General features: G+C 48.6%; 2 protein-coding genes across 2 annotated transcripts in view; both read right to left on the bottom strand.

Moving 5' to 3' along the window:
* Positions 1 to 1,771, bottom strand: part of SIN3A (SIN3 transcription regulator family member A) — a 52,684-nt gene extending 50,913 nt beyond the window's left edge. The window contains exon 1 of the mRNA XM_016144098.2: positions 1,553 to 1,771. The gene's annotated coding sequence lies outside the window, so the exon portion shown is untranslated. The remainder of the gene's footprint in view (positions 1 to 1,552) is intronic.
* An 11,816-nt stretch (positions 1,772 to 13,587) lies between these two features.
* PTPN9 (protein tyrosine phosphatase non-receptor type 9) overlaps positions 13,588 to 18,773 on the bottom strand; it is a 66,736-nt gene continuing 61,550 nt past the window's right edge. Inside the window, exons 10-13 of the mRNA XM_016144108.2 lie at positions 18,069 to 18,147; positions 16,795 to 16,945; positions 16,185 to 16,392; positions 13,588 to 15,430 (exon numbers count right to left, since the gene is read on the bottom strand). Of these exons, the coding sequence (XP_015999594.1) occupies positions 15,216 to 15,430; positions 16,185 to 16,392; positions 16,795 to 16,945; positions 18,069 to 18,147 (653 nt within the window). The 3' untranslated portion in view covers positions 13,588 to 15,215. The remainder of the gene's footprint in view (positions 15,431 to 16,184; positions 16,393 to 16,794; positions 16,946 to 18,068; positions 18,148 to 18,773) is intronic.

Raw genomic sequence — 18,773 nt, 5'->3', positions numbered from 1 at the left:
TCAAGTCAGAGCAAAGACCTCAATCAAAATGGTTGTCCTAAGGCAATTCTCCAATACAGGTTGGAAGGCAACGTTAGATGTCACATACACAAGGCCACACTAGTTCCCGACTTCACCCCACTTCCTGTAATAAAACAAGGTTAAGACCAGTATACTTGAGAGAATATAAAGTGGTCCGAATGTTCTAACAATAACATAAGACCAGAAGACTTTTCAAGAACACCTGTAGTTACCTAAATTGTAACTTACTTCTTTGTGAAATTAGGTTTATATAGCAGAGCCACCTGTACAATGAAAGCACTAAAAAATGCAAGGGTGGAAGAAATCAGGATATTCAGGGTTTTTTTGCAAATCACCATCTTTTAGAATCAAATCATTTTAACAGTAAAATGTAAATTCAAAACTTCCTCTTTTAAATCTGAGCCCTGTGAAGAGCAGGAATTTCCAAAGCCTTTCATAGCTAACTGGGTTTGAAGTCCTAAGGCACCGAAACAGTGGCCAAATCTAACTAACTACCCACCACCTCATTGGCTCAAAGAAAGCCCCGCCCCATACAGCGACGGTAACTGAACCTCAAGGAACTCCAGGAAAGGTCCTCCGCCACATTTCCAGTCTCTGATAACTCTCCATCCCTCCCCCCACCATCACAGCTGCGGAAGCATGGTCACATAGCGAGCAGCAATCGATCGCACACTTCAACGCAGGGACTTTGAGCACATTGCCCCAATAATTACGAGTGGTGGTGACCATGCTCGCACTCTCCAAGCTGCACAGTGCCATCTCCACTGCAAGGATCAAGGAGGAGACAAAAGCTCCGACACCAGGCCCTCGTGCCCCAAGCAAAAGGCACCGCCGAGTCACAACAGTGCGTCCTGACACCGCCACAGCTCCGGACGACTGGGGCCCCTCCCACTCTCCGAGACATAGGGCGGGGCAGACCTAGGCGCCCCGACTCTCAGCCAGACCGACAGCGGGCTTTCCCGAGTCCCGCCTCACTTGCCAAGGAGGCGGAAACCGCGAGGAGGGGGGAGAGCGGCTAGGAGGCGTGGCATCGCCGCTCCGTATGGCCCCTCCGGCCAACCGGATCCCGAGAAGGCGGAGGAAGGAAGACTTCACTCCCCCTCCCTGCTTCGTCCCGAAGCCACACGAGGGAGACCCCCCGCCCGTCCCCCAACCCAGCAGCAAGCCTGGGCGCAGCAAACCGAGGCCCCACCCACCCCAGGATGGGAGGGGGTCGGCCGCAGACAGCACTCAGCACAGGGCCGGCCCCGCCCCTTTCTCCACAATCGCACGCGCGCGCCGACCCCGCCCCTGAGCGGCAGCGCGAGAGTCCGCCCCCTCCGCGCGCACCGGGACTACGCTCTCCTCCCCCCTCCCGCACGGAGCTACCCTGCTCCGCCCCCCACCCCCCTCACACATCCACACACCTCCCGCCCGGCGCGGCTCTACGGGAAGCCGAGGAGGTCAGCCCCCCCTAAAAATACACACCCTCGGGTCCCGCATTACCCGCCAACAGGCTCCCCACCCCGACCCCGGCCCAGCATGCTCTCACCGCAAAGCTGCTTCGGCCGCTCCTTACTGCGTGTCCCTCTCGGCGTGAGCCTTGGGCTCAGCAGGAAGGCCCCGAGAACGGTAAGGAGCATAGGCCCGCCGAAGCGGACTGGCAGCCTCCTCTCCGCTAACGAAGCAGTCACAGGCCCAGGTGCCCAGACTGGGAAAGAGGGAGGGAGGGAGGGAAACTCCGAGGGGGGAAGGGGAGGGGGGGAAGATGGAGAAACCGTCTCCGCCGCCTCTACCGCCGCGGCCGCTTCTCTGTTACCCGGGAAATCCCGCCCACTCCGCCGGCCCGCCCCGCAGAGGAAAGACTCAACTTCGCTCCGTCACAGGGTGCACTATCCGTCCGTCAAAGGTTTAGCCAATCGTACTGCCTTGCCTGCCGACTGCCCGCCCCTTTCCCCTCTGCTGGGAGGGGAGAGGGAGCCGCTCACCTTCTCCACGCCCCTATTGGCGGGGAGCGTCCCTAACTCAACCCCGCCTATTGGAGATGAATTGCTGAATCCCACCCCCAAGCCGCAACACTATTGGAGGAAACAGGGAAACTATTCACGTTTCATTGGAGGACTCCACATAACCCGCCCTGTGCCTTCTCAGCCACAGGCTCAACAAGTCAGCTCCCGCCCTCACCGGTCATTGCATTGGAAGGCTACCCCTAGCTCGCCCGCTGCCCTAGGAAGGTAAGTAACCGATGTGGGGTAAAATGTCGGTAAGTAAGACAGAAGCCTCCTACCACACTGCCGGCCCATGCCCCGCCCCCAACCATCGGATTGGATACCTCGTGCCCGGTAGAAGCCTCCATTGGCCGGGATGCCCGTCTAGAAAGGGGCTGACTCCGCCCTGCGCGAGGAGGCTGAACCTTAGCAGTCCTTTTGTGGAATGTTTACACTAGAGACAGCGCAGAGTTCCAGGGCCCGAGACAGGAGGAGCCGTGGAGCTCAGCAACCGAGATCCAATCCCTAGTATTTGAAGGAGAGAGGCAGCAGCATTTCCACCCTAGAATGCCCCCTTACTAAAAAAGAAAAAGAGAACCTCATCCTTCCAATGCCGTTCTCTTTTTACAATTTACATTTCCACACTCTGCCTCCTGGTAAACACAAATATCCGGAGCAGCCACAACTCTCTTCAGTAAGTAGAGAACAGAATTAAGGATTGTAACCATTGCTGAAAAATAGCCCCAGGGGATGCCAACTCGCTGGTAAGGTGGCTACACACTTCTAACATTGACACTCCCTAAACCTGAATAAGCAGTCTTAAAGGGCGGAGATAACGAAAATGAAGGCAGGGGCCTAACAGCCACCGCCCTGGCAAGCCTCCGGAAGGCGGAGCATGAAGCGTACGGAAGTCGGCGATCGGCAGGGCAGATCTGGTGGCATCCTCAGACTCTAACAACTGAGAAAGAGTCCGGACAGGCATAATTAAACCACCCCACACTTAAAGGTTAAAAATTTCAGAGTTGAGGACAAAAGATACTAAGAACGACTATTAACCTCCTCGTTGGCAAATGAGTGTTAATGGCAGTCCCTAGGCCCTCTGTAAATTATAGTGCCTCGGACACAAAGTGCTTGCAGTACATAGGTTGCTTTTATTCACCAATAAGGCGGAGAAATAACGCCGTCTTGCTTTGGAGGGCGCTCAAGGAGCGCAAGGAGAGGGCGGGACTAGAGTTTCCCGCTCTTCAGCAAAAAAGGCTACTCCAAGAAAACCCAGTCCACAAGTGGCAGGCACCAGGGGAACTCGGTCCTGTTTTGTCCTCCCTTCGCAATCCAGCGGAGACGGCAAGAAGCGAGAGCTTGCAACAGGTGGGCCGGACTCCAAGGATGACTTCTAGCCGCAAGGACAAGGCAGCCGTGAACCCCATGAGCGGCCGACAAATGGGAACAGCCTCGCCGGAAGCCAAGCCCTGTCCCAGGACGGAGCACTAAATATAAGTAACAATGATGAAAGCGAACCCCAGGCCAAACCCTTAATAGGTTTCGAAGAAGCAGCACTTCTGCAGAGCTGACTGAGGTTTACCTTTAACACTGGGTTGTCCCCACTCCTTGGACTGGGTGCGACAACTGCGCTCCCACCTGACATCAAGAACCACTTCGAACCCAAGCAGGATTTGGCCACCCCACGACTTCTCTGTCGACAGGGGATGAGCTGCCCGAGATTCTGCCTAAGGCATCCAGGCCAATTCTAGGTTTCTTAGTTTTAGATAAACCCTACAACTTAAGGACAACGGCTGCTTTGCGCTGGGAAAACACATGTTCGCAGCGTTCTCGAGCGTAAGCTCAGGGCGATCTTTGGAAGATAAGGGGCGCAAGAATAGCCAACCCGCAGGATCAAACCTTTCTTTAGTACTTGGCCCGAAAAGAGATCCCACTGGCTACAAAACCCCCGAGCTAAGCCCTCCAAATCCATTCCACACCCTCAACCTCTAACTTATTCGCAAAGGCTACCAGATTTCGAGCCTTGAAGGAGTCACTGTATTATTGGTTCTCTCCTCCCCGCCTTGCCAAGGGATCCAAGCCCGCGACTTCCGCGCGGGAGGGCATTTTGAGGAGCAAGGCGGGCCTCACACATGTGCGGAGCGCGCACACAACTCAAGGGAGGGGGCGGAGAACATGGGTCGACTTGCCCCTCCACGCTCGCAACGCCGGAGGCGGGGTTATCCGTCCCACCAATGAGGAGTAGGGGCGGGACCTTGCGCCTCACGTAAACCGCAGGAATCCGCCCTCCGCCCTTCACGGAAAAAAATCCTAGCAACTTAAAACTCCAGCCCGGCCTCCGATAGGCGGAGCTCGGGTGAATGTCAGCCAATCGATAACCGAGAAGGAAAAAAGATAGTCTTGTCCAGCCAGTGGAAGACAAGAGAAGGCGGGCCCTTGGATGAGCCGGAGGTGGGTGGAAGACAGAGGAAAAGGCCCCGCCCCCTAGCTGTCCTCGGCGCCAGTTGCACAAGCCATCGTCCGAGTAGATAGTAAACAGGATAGGTCATGGAGTGGAGGCTAGAATGGCCATGCGCTCTATTGGCCCAGGCCCCTGCGACTTCTCTACCGGCGGCGCTCTGCCCGACCGCAGCGGTTCGCGCCGGCGCCCCGCCTACCAGCTCGCGACCGCCATCCGGCTGACAGGCGCGCCCCCCTGCGCCCCTCCCCGCCCGCTGATGCATTTCCTTTTCCCGAGTCCGAGCGTGTAGACTGTTTCCCCAGTTTCCGACCTTCACTGCCCCTTTCAGGCCATCCCCTCGTGGGCGCGCTCACACGCCCGGCTCCCGCCCCCTCCACCGCCTTGTAGTGGGCGGGGAAGGAGGCAGCTCCTTGTTTGCCGGATCAGCTCTAGCACAGGTCAAATCTGCTGAGTTCCTGGAGGTTTTCCACACCCCCGAGTCGAGTTCCTCGCGGGCTCGCGGCCTGGCTGGTTCCAGTACCGATTGCCGGCTCCACCGCCATGGCCAGGAGTTCCGAGCGCCCACATCGACGCGGGGGGCTCTTTCCGGTGGCCCCTCCGCCCCTGGCCTCCACTCCTGCCAGGCCTGCGTTGCTCCCGCCCCCAGAGTCCATAACAACCTCCTGCCGCGCCTCTCCGGAGCGCGCCCACCACCCCCTCCGACAAGTTTGCGGACATAAACGAAACGCTCGGGGCGGCAGCCGTTCTCGCCCCGCGTGGTTAGCAGGGAAAGCTGCTGGCCCTGCTCGCTCGCGAACTCTAGTCTGGACCCACTCCGGCACCGACAGCTCAGGCCGCCGAGCCCAGCGCCCCAGCCCGGCCCGGCTCCTGTCGGTGTGCAGATCTCCCCCCTTTTTTTTTTCTTTACAATCATTTTTAAGGCATTCCGGGAGCTGGGGGAATCTCCTCCTGCCCGCCCCTTACCTCCACCACCGCAACCTACCGGTGAAATAAACTAGGCAGCACGGCCGGCATACAGGCGACCCCGGGCCGGGCTGGGCCGAACCCCTCCCCACAGATCCCGCCCGGCTGGGAAACACACTGGCGAGCAGGCGGCACCAGGAGCGCTCCTTCCTGGCCTGCCCCTCGCCTCCTTCGGACTCCGAGCCTCCCCTAGCTCTGTCCCGCAGCTTACGGCGCCCGCACCGTGACGGACCAGCCAAAGCTATGGGCCTGCGAACTAGCCCCCCAAATGCCAGAGATTAGGGAGACCAAATTAAAAGCAGCTGTTTAACATACCTTGCGAGCCAGGCGAGGAGTCCTGAATGGGGGGGAACGCCCCCCGCCCTCCATTGGCTCCTAGGCGCTCGCGTCAGTCACCCTCGGTCCGCCTCCTCCCTTCGCCCCACCTCTTCCCTTCATTGAACGCCCCCTCCTCCAAAAATTAATAGAGATAAACTCGCTGCGCGTGGGAGAGACATCTGTGGCATAGGCCCCTATCTCTCCGGCACCGCTGCCTGGAGTTTGAGGCCTTTAGGCTGGAGGGAGACCACCTGGAACTTGATCCATTGGGTGGACTGGGAGGAGGAGCTAGTGGGGTTACCCCCTCCGCCCCCCACAGTACGTTTAGAAGTGGGCAGAGGGAGGCTATAGGGACACCCTAGTGACTGGCTGGAATGTCTAGGCTTCACTGGCTGTGTTACCTAACCGTGTATGGCTCATTCTGTTAGGCGCCTGCCTTAAAAATGAAAGCACTGTATAAGCAGGAAGACCTGCGTTCAGGGCAACAGGCACTTGTCTGAGCACCTACCACGAATGAGGCAGACACATTCATACCGCACCTGCTACTGGGTACAATCACAGAGACTGAATGAGATGCTCACTCTGTACCGCTCACTCTGAACCGAGCTAAGGAGATGCTATAGAGAGCTAAGGCAAGGCAGAAAGGTATGTATATATAAATAGGTATCCATAGTACCTCAGAGCAGGGAGATTATAGCTGAAGAAAACTGAGAAAGTCTTCACGAAGAGGTGGCATTCAAGTTAGGTCTTAATAATTTCATCAGGCAGAAATGGAGGAGCAAGTCATTTTCAACAAAAGGCACAAAAGAGTAAATGCCAAACATTGTTAAGGACCTTCAAGTGTGGCTGTAGTCATGAAAGTTAGGATTGGAAAGATGGAACCAAATGGCAAAAGACTTTAACACTGGTTAAAATTCTTCAACTTGCATTGCAGAATGTGTAAGCAGCATGGTCATGGGACCACAGGCCCAGAACTATGGTTTAAGATACTCAACATGCCAGCAGCTGGATGTATTCTAAGGGCAGGTTGAGTGAGTGTGCCTAAAGGCAGCAAGGTGAAGCACAAAGGCTGTTGTAATACTGGGTTTGGAGACTGCAGAGGCACATCTTTTGGGGAGAGGTATAGGTCGGGGGAGCAGAGAGGTCTCTTTTCTCTCTCCCGGCCACCCAATTCAGAAAGCCTTCAGCAGCCGTCAAGTCAAAGCTCTGACTCAGATTCCTCCTTGAATCATTTGCAATTTTTGTTATAACTTTCAACCAAAAGGAGTTTCTGGGAGACAGAAGCTACCCCACACATCTGTGCTCAACAGAACTGAGCCTGAGGCCAGGGCGTACAATGAGTGAGTAAGAAAGACTTGTTGATTGAGGTCTTCAGGAAAGGCAGTTAGTTTGGATGAGATGGTGAGCACAGAATGTGAAGGGCCTTAAGAATCCTGTGGTCAGAATGGGGGCCTACTACCAGTTAGGCTGTCCCAACAATTCAGGCGAGACATAATAAGGACTTGATCAGGGCTGTAGCAATGGAAAGCAAGGATAAAGAAGTAGAGATGTGTATGAGACTCAAGGGTACTGGGTGACTGATTCAGTGGGGGTAATGGGGGAAAAGGAATCAGTAGCCTGGTATGTGAAGAGAGAGAAGAGCTTGAGGCTAGCGGTTAGGAAATCTGGGTTCTAGATTTAGCATGGCCAGTAACTAACTGATGGTATATCCTCAGGCGAATCCCTTTCTCCCTCTGGGCCTATTCCTCCCTGTGAAATGGGGTTGAAAAATGGAAAGACTGGCTCTAAGGACCCTTCTTTCCTCACTTCGAGCTTATGGAGCTGGAAGGTCAGGCGGGGAGGGAAGCTTGACACTAAGAGGGAAGGGGGGGGGAAATATTGATTTGGAAAGGGCAATGGGTCATATAGGTGCATTGTGGACTAGAATTTTGGTGGTAGCTTGATTGATGGAATCTTGAGGGGTAGGATGTGGATAAAGAAAGGCCAGGAGAGAAGGACTGTGTATTCAGTGGGAAGCCCAGCACCTGATAGGGCCATAGAGGTTGAGGTTTATTCTCAGACTGGAGGCTCCTTAGGGTGAGGACCAAGTTTTACTATATCAGAACAAAGATCCCCTGATATCTGGAGCCCCATCTCAGATTCCTGCTCTATTTCCCAAGCAGCTGTGGCCTAGATGAAGGCATAATAGATACTGTGTGAATGTGAGATGAAGCAGAGTGGTAGAGCAAAAGAAACATTAGTAAGAAGTTGAGTTGCATGGTTCCCACTTAGTCTCTTATCTGTGGATCAGCCTCCTGTCCTGTACAAGAGTTTAGTAACAGCAATCCTTGCTCTGTTATGAAGATCAAATCTAATGATATTTAATACACTTAGTGAGGTTCTCAGCTTCTGTGGAGGCCAAAGGCCCAAGCATTTGACTGTAAGCCTATACAGCACATGGTATACTGTGAATGAAGTTACTTATGGAGTATTTACAACTAGGATAGTTAATCCCACTCAAGAGGACCACTTTGCTGACACACTCTACCTTCCTAAGTGCACCACTCTGGTGAAAATCCCCTCCTGAATACCCTTAGATTGAACTCTTCTAGGATAACCACTCTAATTCACCTGAGCCCCCAAGTGCCTATAGCCCCTTGGAAGAGGTCTAGCAATTGTATCTGACTCAGTATATTGATGTCTACATAGCACAGTGAGTACCAGACTCTCTAGGAAAGTATTTCATTTGGCAACATTGGTCTCCAGCTGCTCTGAAAATTGCATCCACCCTACCTCTTCCTTACCCTATCAGTGAAGACAAACCAGTGAATGAATTTAGGTGAGGGCCTTCTTTGGAGAAGTCACAGTGAGAAACCAGGTTGATGCCCAGGAGGCCTTTTGTATGAGTTAGGGATTACTATCCTGTTTGTAGTTGAGCAAACTGAGGCTCAGAATAGTAGAGTGACTTGCCCAAGTCAAGTAGTCAAGGAAATATGTTTGGGCCCAAAGCCTGCGCTTTATCCAATTCCCAACGTGCTGCCTCTATACACACTAAGGCCTATGATCCAGGTTGGGGCTTCTGGAGAAAAACAGCCTCCCTTCTTGCTCTACCCTCTTTACTTCCCTAACTCCAAGAGGAATCTGTCCCCAGATCATTCTAAAAGATTTCTGGCCCATCCAAAAATATAATCCTCAAAGAAGCAAGATTTGTCTTCCAAGCACACACACACACACACACACACACACACACACACACACACACACACGTTTTCAGCTCACATATACTCAGTAGTGTCATACCTTCAGACACCCTTAAGGGCACACACATGCCTTCCTTCATTTATAGAAAGAACTCACTCACAGTTCTTTAGGATACTTATGGTAGGTGGTGACTAAGCCATTGAAGGCCTGCACTTCAGTAACTGTCAAAAATATGTCAGTGCCAGTGCCCTGACAGAACCTCATCCAGCCAGACCATTCTCGGTTTCCAGGCAGGGGGCATCTGAGGCTTGATCCCCACCCCTAACCAAAATCACCCTATAGGTTCAAGGGGAAAACCCCAAGCTATTGGTTGGAATCCATTTAGCCACTTCGAGCTGGATGACTTTGGCAAGTCATTTATTTATCTCTTTTTATTTTCTTATCTGTAAGCTAAGAATAGGAATACCTTCCGCAGTGGGCTGTTGTAAGATTAGAAATAGAATATGCTTAGCATTTAGTCAAGAGTTCTCAGATCTTTTTCTCCTTAATCCTGTTGCCATGCCCTCTTCACCTGCCTGGCCATTCGAATGCAAGTCACTTTCTGGTGCTGCAGTCAAAGAAGCCAGCATGGGCCCAAAGGACCCAACAACCCCACTGTGTGAAAAAACTCCATTTCTCAAGCAATCAGCTGGCTTAGGGTGTACATATTCCATACTTTGGGTTTCGGGGTGGCTTTGGAGACTTGGAATCTTTTAGTGGATTTTAAGATTGCTACTCACTGCCTTGAAGTGTCTTCCCCTTACTGACCATTAATTTACCCTCTAGCCCACATCTAGAAAACAGACAAAACAATATGTTCCCCAGTTTACTGGACTTTATTTTCAAAGTGTTTCCTTTTGTCTATCAGTTGCTTCTTGATTTTTTAAAGCAGCAAGTTCCATTGTTCAAATGAAATCTTTGAATCAGAGACCTAAGAGAGAAAGGTAGGCCTTGCTTTGGTGAAGTAGGGACAGCCCAAGCATTGTTGTCTCCTCCCTGTCAGCCCATGAAGACCACTAGTGAACTTACATTTCTAAATCCTGTTTGTTCATTCCAGCTACTCCCTACCTCTTACCAGTCTGTGAGAACATAGCCTGGCCTTGTTGGTTTCCTTTATTATTCAAAATCTTTCACAGGCTTTTCTTCCTCCATCCTCTCTTAAATGTTGGTGGCTCCCAAGGGTCTCTTCTCTTATTGTTTTCTTCAACCTTTTCTGTTCTTACCCATTTTCAAGGATCCTAGCTTCTATCTAAACTAATCCCCCAACTGACATCTCTGGCCCAGAATATGCCTTGAACGTTAGACTATATGTTCACTGGCTGTTGGCCATATTATAGGTATCTATTAAAGGTCAAGTAAGTAAAACAGAGACACCACAGATGAACTGGTTGACCTAGGCTCAGCCGTGCATCTGGGCAGTCATGAAGTTTGGACAACTACATTAACTTAGAGAAGCAGCCAGGTTTTGATATGGGAGGAGGGAAAGAAGGAAGTGAATCTGGAGTAGGGGAGGGGCACTGTACCTTTTTTGACTATTTTTTTGGTCTACATCTGTCTTGCTTTCCTACTTTCATCTTCATCTCAGTCCTAACAACTAACAGGAACATATTACCTTAAATTGTTGAAAAATTCAGTTTCCATCCAACACTTCTAGCTAAGATTCTGGTGTAATTAGTCTACCTCGGTCCTTGCCAGAAAAAATATGGGTATTTAAGACTGCAGCATGCAAACTTAGCTTAAACAGAAGGATTTTACAAAAGCTATGGTGACAGATGGAGAGAGGTTAAACATTGCAACAGGTTTCTGAGTGCTAGATTTCTATTTGTGAAGAAGACCCAATCTTCTCTATGGTTAAGAGCAGTATAGTTGAAGACACTTAATACAACTGTCGTGATAACTATGGGGCAGACACCTCCCAAGAGAAAATCTGTTTCTCAGGCTGGTGGGAACTTTAGTTCCTGACCTTGGTACGCTAACAGTGGTCTGTGGGTAGTGACCAACACCTGTGACAAATCTTAAGAACTTGGCTGGGAGCTCTGGGTCCTTAGTCAGTTCATTCCATGTTTCTGAGTCACTGAGGCTTTAAAGCATAAAAGCCTTAAAGGTCTATGGGTTTGTCAGTTGATTATAAGGAAGACTTGACCTGCTTTCCAAGTTGGGGGACAAGTGGGAAGGGAATATAGGAAAGTGACAGCAGCTTGAAAGAGACTTTGAAAACAAGCTAAAACTGGAGATTCCAAGTGGGAGCTGACCCAACTGGAGAAGAGCCTTATGGTTCCTCTGCAGGTGCACTGTCCAACAAAGGACTAGAGGCTTAAAAGTTGGAGGGCCTATAGTATAATCATCTAATGCAGCCCTTTATTTCACAAAAGGAAGTTAGAACTTAGCTTGGGTTGAGTGGTGAGACCTCAAAATTACTGAAGAGCTCAGTCACTCTAAGAAGGCTTTTCTACCTGGTCCATCTCCCTCCAGGTCTGATTTGTGAATTTCCCTATGTGTAACTGATTGTCTCTAGAGAAGGAAAGCCTTTATGGGCAGGAGTCCCATCTTCCTCAAGCTATGATGCTAAAATAGTCCAGTGTCCCAAGAACCAGTCCCATTCTGTCATTTACCTGCAAATGGTGACATGGAGATTGACAATGGTGGGCCTCCTAGGTTGAGGATGCTGGGGAACCAACCCTTCACCTCAAGAGTCCTATCCTAGCTGACAGGGATGGGCAGGATGAGTTGACCAATGCTAGAGGGAGTAAGTTAGGTGAAAAAACAGCAATCAATTTAAAAGTACAAGCCTGTGTTAGCCCACAATGCTCTCTCTCCCCTGAATACTTTTTCTTCATCTTATGTTCTCAACGGTACACTCCAGCATTTGACTGGGTTCTCTTGCTTTGTTCACCAAATACCCTGTGTGAAAGCCTTGACTTCCTGAACAGATTAGGGGCTTCTTCTGTCTTCCCCTTTCTTTACCTCCTTTAACACCTAGCACAGGTAGGCTCACACTGAGTATTGATTATCTTGCCAATGGTAAAAGCTATAAGTAAACTACGGGGGGTGGGGGCAGGAGGGAGAGGGCTATTGATCCTTTTCTCTTAGATTTGTAAGACATCAATTTGCTAACCTTCCTGAATCAGGAACATGGACAAACACAATGCTTCCGAAAGCTAGCTCATTCTGTCACTCACTTAACCACCTACTGTGTAGGATCCTGGAATTTGCATCTTTATGGAGCTCTTATAAGTGATAACCTCAATCAGATGTGCCATGAGGAACTCATGCTTGTAACATCTGAATTTACAGAGCAATGGGTTACAGCCTCTTCAAGTAAATGACAGTTCAAGTCTACCTTGTCCAGATCTTTTACCATTAATCCTGTTTCCTGTGTATTTCTCCAACCCCCTAACCTCTCTGACTTTGCAAATTTCAAGTATCTCTGTACACTTCTTACGCTTGCTTGCCCCCAAGATAATAGAAGCTCATCCAGAGAAAGGACTGGCTTAATCTTTTGCTGTACACTTCAGCTCTTGATTAAGTTAAGAAACTCAAGAAAAACTTGTTGGCAGATCAGGAGATGAATCCTTAGAGGGAGTCTAGTGTAATAGTTAACATTAACAGCAGGAACTTTGGAGTCAGATGGTTTGGGTTCTTGGCAGTGGCAAATTAATTTTCCTGTGCTTCAGTTTTTTTGTTTTGTCAATACCTACCTCAAAAGATTGTTTTGAAAGTGAATGAAATACCTAGAAAGCACTTTAAACAGTACCTAGAACAGAGTTAAGCACTCAGTAAATGTTAGCTGCTATTACTTTTAAGAACACCCCAATATCTGTACCAACTCCAAGCCAGAACAATCCCCCAACTAGGCAGGCTGTCACTGGTAAACAGGGTGCAGCTACATGGCAATGGGGGGTGGTCCTACATGGACAAAGCTTCTGGTTCCATTCTGAGATGCAAATGACTCAAGATCTTCCCATAAAGCCTAGTGTACCCACAGGTATAGTGTTTCCCTGGGAGAAGGACCACTTTGGTACTCTACAGACCTGAAGACCCTACACTCTAGGAGGTCCTTTCTGGGAGAATCAGTCACCAACTCTGTCACCCTTCTAGTCTACTACATGCCTCATGGGCTTCTTAAGATCAATTACTTGGAATTTTAAGAACTGTTTATACTCAAAGAGAGCTACAAAAAAACCCCTCTGGTTTCCAAAGACGCAATTTTATCTTGATCTTGCGAGACAGCAATGCAGTGAAGAGGCCAAAGGCTTTGCTTTCCAAGCAGACCAACTTGGGCTCTAGTTTTAGAGCAAATCACTATAGTCCTCTGCATCTTACCTGCCTCATCTATATAGAAACAGAATGGAGGGAGAATAATTACTCACTGAATTATTATGAGGTCTGAATAAGGTAATGGGGGAAAAGCACCAAGCATAAAGATTGGTACCCAGCAAGCACTTAACTAGTGTTGGTTCCTTATCTCTGCTCAGAGCTAAGGCCATGGCCTACAGAAAATGTGGGTGGCTCTCAGATCTGAAAGTCTCAAATACTGAGGCCTTTGGTCCCTCCCTGCCTCCCCATCCCTTCCAGACTAGATCTGGATACCCTCCTCACTTTCCCAGCCCCACACTGCTACCAAATTAATGAAGCTAATAGGGTTTGATCATGTTGGTATATTTGTATGTAAATACAAAACTGTATCGGTGTAAGATATTGAATATGAACATTTACAATTATGTTCTGAATCTGACTCAGTCCATTGACATTAAATACAAAATGAAAAGATTGTAAAAATAAGAACATATACATTCAAAGAGCTTATTACAGTATAAAATTATTGAGGTCTGATCAGCTAGCTGCCAACCTCATCTGTGATAGGGGAATGTGTATGGGTTCCTGGGATTTTTTTTGTGGGTAATGTGGAGTGCTAGGGACTCTTGATTCCATCCCTGGCATATTAGGCTGGATAGGCTGGGAACAGACAGGGACAGGTTGAGTGAATAGGGGGAAAATAGAAATTTCAGGGGACTGCCTCACCCAGTCAGGAGTTAAGCTTTTTATTAACATAAAACTTGAGCTCCAGGGTCTGGCAGGCTAATAGGCAGAAAAAGATGGGCATCTGAGGCAACAGGGCCAAGATGCATAAGGAAAAGAATCTTCCAGCAAAAGAAAAAGGGGCCACCAACTCATTGTCCCAGGGAGAGCTTCTCGTAGTGGTCTCCTCTCTCTCATACCTGAGCTCCTTTTTTCTTCTAAGACATTGTACCGATTACTTTTGGCTCTGGCTGTTCAGTGAGTTCATCTCTACCCCCAGACCCCAATCCCTAAGGGATAGCGAGAAGAAAGAGAAGGTCTGGAATCACAGTGGAGGTCTATTCACAAAATCAGCAAAGTAAACAAAGGAAAATAATTAAGTAATGGCAACCCATGCTATATTAAACCAGTGTCACCACAAACCAGTATTCTTGGCTCTGACAGGCAGCATCCTGGAGAGAGCTAAGTCATTATGTAAGGATGAGGGCCTGTGGCAGGAGCATGGAGAGTGGATGTGTGTGTGTCCTCTTCCACCACTTTGCAGTCTAACAACAGGAGACGTGATCCAGTCCAGGATAAAAGGGAGGGTCCAAGAAGCAATGACTCCTGAACCAGAACACGGAACCCCAGGAACTTCTACGAAGGAATAACTCTGTGTATATGTATTTATAGAATACGACCATATTATCACATACAATATATATTATAACACACATACATGTGGACCCATACACTTAAGTGCACATACACACACGCACACACACAGAAAGACTGGAATACACGCCCTAGGTATAAACGTGCTTGGCACTCGGGACGCTTTCTAGAATATGTAACTTGGTCAAGCTTTCTGGGAAGGAAGGTAGATGCTCACCAAACCTCCCCATCAAATCCTAGCAAAGGGAAGGAATGAGAAAGAGACCTCGAGAAAGAGAATGGCATTGGGAAAGGGGGGAGTTCCTTCCCCACTTACCTTAGGGCCCCTGGCAAAAATCAATAGCCACAATTTGGTTTTAATAAGGCACAGTTCGATAGCAGGTGCTAGGAATTAAGAACACATTGCTGCGGCCCTTTCTAGTGACAATTTCACCATATCTATCTAGCCAAAGGGAAAGGCTGCCTTGCGTGCACCGGGAAACACAAGAGGTTGGTCCATGGCTTCAGCGTAACTGATGGCAACCTATAGGCTCAGCGATGTCCAGGGTGGTTTAAAGGAAGGCTGGCCAGCATGTAGGAGGCTCATGTAACAGTCATTGACCCTCCGTGGCCAGGAGGTTGTGGCTGGAGGGCACCATGCCCTCCCTCTCTGCGAACTCCAGGATTGCTTTGTAGCAAAAATAGTACTGCTCAGGGGTCTGGATGCTGAAGGCCCTCTGGGTCCTCATGCGGGACACTGTCTGGAACACATTAAGGGTACCAAGCTCCTCCAGCTGTGCCAGGCAGATGTCCAATGAGCAGAAGGTACCTGAAGGAAGGAAGGAAGGAAGTGGTCATACCTAATCTACCTCCCCTCTCCCCTCCCTCTCTACCAAATAACCCAGGGAGGACTGGATGACTGAATTCAAAGGCAAGGGACCTCCGGCCTTAAAAGACTTGAGGAGGAGTGCACAGTGAGTGCTGGAGTCCAGAGAAATGAGAAGGCCTTTTGTCTCTCAGGATGTATATGGAGGTAACAGGAACGGCAGGTGGGAAGGTGACAATCCTAGACAGAACAACAGCACTCCCACACTGGGCTCTAATTTTCAGAGACTCTATAACTTCTCCATAGAGATCTAATAACATAAATGTATTCTCCAAAAGGAACCTCTAACTAGAAAGGCCAGTGGTCCTTGAAGTGCACTTCTCCTTAAGGTGAAAGCTGCTAACTGGCTCCTGAATGGAGAGCACAGAACAGGGTGGAGATCTCCCCAAGGAGGGGGATGGGAAGGAGGCGAAAGCCCATCTGAACATTCTGGGACACCCAGGTAACGTGATTGGTTCAGAAAAAAATCATGCTGATGGGATGTATAAAGCATCCCCCAGAGGATATAGCTTATGAAGTGTATATTCTGGCCAGCACACTTAGCACTGGGAATACCAAAAAGACATTAAAGAAGAATTTTTCATGGCAATTCAGCACCAATGGATTAAATTTTCCCAATCTGGCAACAAAGAGCTTGTTATCTCTCCTTCACTGTTACTGCCTCTAGAGGCTCCGAGAGCTGCACCAGGTGCATTACCTGTCCTGCCAATGCCTGCACTGCAATGGACCACAATGGGTGGCTCAGGGCACTGCCCTTTGGAACGCATTCCCATACTGCTGACAGCCAGCCGCTGCTGGCTCCTGACCGCTCTCAAGAAGTCAATGAGGGAAGCTGCTGAGGAGGGGACACCATAATCTGGCCAGCTCAGGAACTGAAAGTGGGTCACCTGACGTTTCTGCCGCTCCTTGGACAGAAAAAGAAGCAAAAGTTAGTGAGGTCACTTCTGCTAACTACCTTAGGCTTTTCTAGTTCTCAATCCCCTGGGATCTCTACTATCAAGGTTCCTGCCTACTACCCTCAACTTTTTCTACAACTGCTTCTCTACAAACTTGAAGAAAAGGTTAAAGGTCTGGAGAAGGCAGAATTCCTATTTGTAGGACCCAGATTTCTTCTAAGTTTTATGCCACTGTGGTGTTGAAGTAATATGGCTATATTGGCTTTGATTTGACTACCCTGATCCTGTTCCTAGAATAATGGAAGCAACTTTTAAGATCCCTGGAATCCTGCCTATTCTCTTTAGAGATTTTCTTTATAGTAAAGAGTCTTCCCTAGCTTCAAAAAAGAGAAAATAGAAACCTGGATTTACCTCTGTGTTATGAATTTCTAGTGTTGTTTTCTTGTAATGGTTCATGTTCTCCACGCCTAGATTGGTCACTGTGAGAAAGCCAAATCGGATCCGAGAGTCTTTTTCTAAAGGCCAGTACTGGCCACACTTCCTCCTGCCGCCCTCCTCAAAGCTGAAGACACATAGAGCAAGGTAAGTATTCCATCCTTCCTCTCTCTCCACAGCACTAACCCTGCCCTCCCCAGGACCTGCTATACCCCTAGGCAGCAACATCATCTCTTGAATTCCTCTTGTCTAATAATGCCTTTGCTTCTTGAACGAAAGGAAAGGAAACCTTCATTCTAAACAACAGCTAAAGTTTCTGCATGTACTCATTTAGCAGACATTTACTGAGCACCTGCTATATCATTTGGCCTGTTTCCTGATACCTCTTGGTACTCCTCACACACCTAAGGTAAAGACAAGGTGGACAAAGAAAGAGTGTAGAGAAAATGGGGTGGGCCAGATTGAACTCTCTGCCGTGTATCTCAGTCACTGTTCGTTCTCTTCCCGAATAAGGGCCCTTGGTTGATAGAGGAGTACGAAAGGCACAGCTCCTGGGATACCAGCAGGTTTGTGTAAAGGCCTAAAGTCTACCTCACTAGTTTTCAGTGGCTCCAAAGTACTCCAAGGTGGTACTTCTTCCACGACCTTTCTCCAAATCAAAGATGGCTATAACAGTGCCATGAGAAAGGGAACTGAGCTAACACTCTCGTTAATTTATTTTTCCTCATCTGATGATGAGGACAATAGTAATACTAATGAAATAGTAATTTCTGAAGTTTTGGCAGATGTGTGACAAAATTTTCAAAAATATTCCTTTTAATAAGAGCTTCCTGTCTAAATGAGAAGAAAATGCTCTAAAGTAACAGGGAAAGGAAGAGCAAAGAGGAACTGGTGATTCAGACACCAGGAAGACAGCTGCCCTTTGCATGTATGGACCAGATTAAAAGTGAATTGCCCATGTTTCCTAATACTTCCTTAAGTGGATGAGGCCAGGACCTAAGAATAGGCTGCAACTGGAATAGGGTCACCAGAGCACCATGAATTAATTGACAAGTTAGGTCTATCAATCTCCACCATACCCTGGCTGTGTTAACTTTGAGTCCGCTAAGAAAAAGCAAAGACATTCCAAACTGTTTGCCATGGCCTTCCTAACCCTCATTATTTCTAAAAGCTAAACTCTACTCTTTTGAATCACCCATGCTTAGGGACAGGGTAGGAGCAGAGGGTGAGAAGAAGAGAGATAAACTCACCGAGTAGTCATGACAATCACCAAGACTTTTTGCTCCCATACCATAAGCCAGAAATCACGATAGGTATTCTCCAAAGGTCCTGGAATGAAAGGAGAAGACAAGGTACATGACCCTGGGAATTACTTTTCTTTTTAGTCTCTTCAGTTTTTCTCCCAAGTACTATCTCCAAAGCACAGAAACTGGCTCTCTGCTCTTCTCGCTATATCATTGCTATTCAGCATGGCCCCTTGAACCACTAGCAGCAGCATCATATGTGAGAGTATTAGAAATGCACATCTGCATTTTAACAAGATCCTCAAGTGACATTGTAGGTAGGTTAAAGTTTGAGAAGCACTGTTAGAGATAATCTCTCAAAGCCTTAAAATTAGGGCATTAGCTATCACTTCCAGACTGTCAATGGTGTACACATCTCTAGCTTTTTTCATCTCATCTAAGCCTTATAATATACCAGTTGCCTACCGAACCATTCCCCTTCTGTGTCCCATCATCTTCTCAGATCCAACATGTTTGCAATTCAGTCTCCTCCTTCAAGACTAGCTTGCTTTCTCTACTTTCCCAACTCTGTTAATAGTACTGGCATTCTTCAATCATTCAGTGTTAAAGAGTTGTCAGTCAATTCTGACTTTCCCATTTTCTTTATCTTGTAGAATCAGTTACCAAGTCCCAGAGATTTTTTGCCTTTGAATATTTTTGGTTTTTATCCTT

Source organism: Rousettus aegyptiacus, unplaced genomic scaffold (assembly GCF_014176215.1).
Source record: "Rousettus aegyptiacus isolate mRouAeg1 unplaced genomic scaffold, mRouAeg1.p scaffold_m13_p_3, whole genome shotgun sequence".
NCBI classification, from domain to species: domain Eukaryota; kingdom Metazoa; phylum Chordata; class Mammalia; order Chiroptera; family Pteropodidae; genus Rousettus; species Rousettus aegyptiacus.
This window is presented reverse-complemented; position numbering and strand designations above follow the sequence as displayed.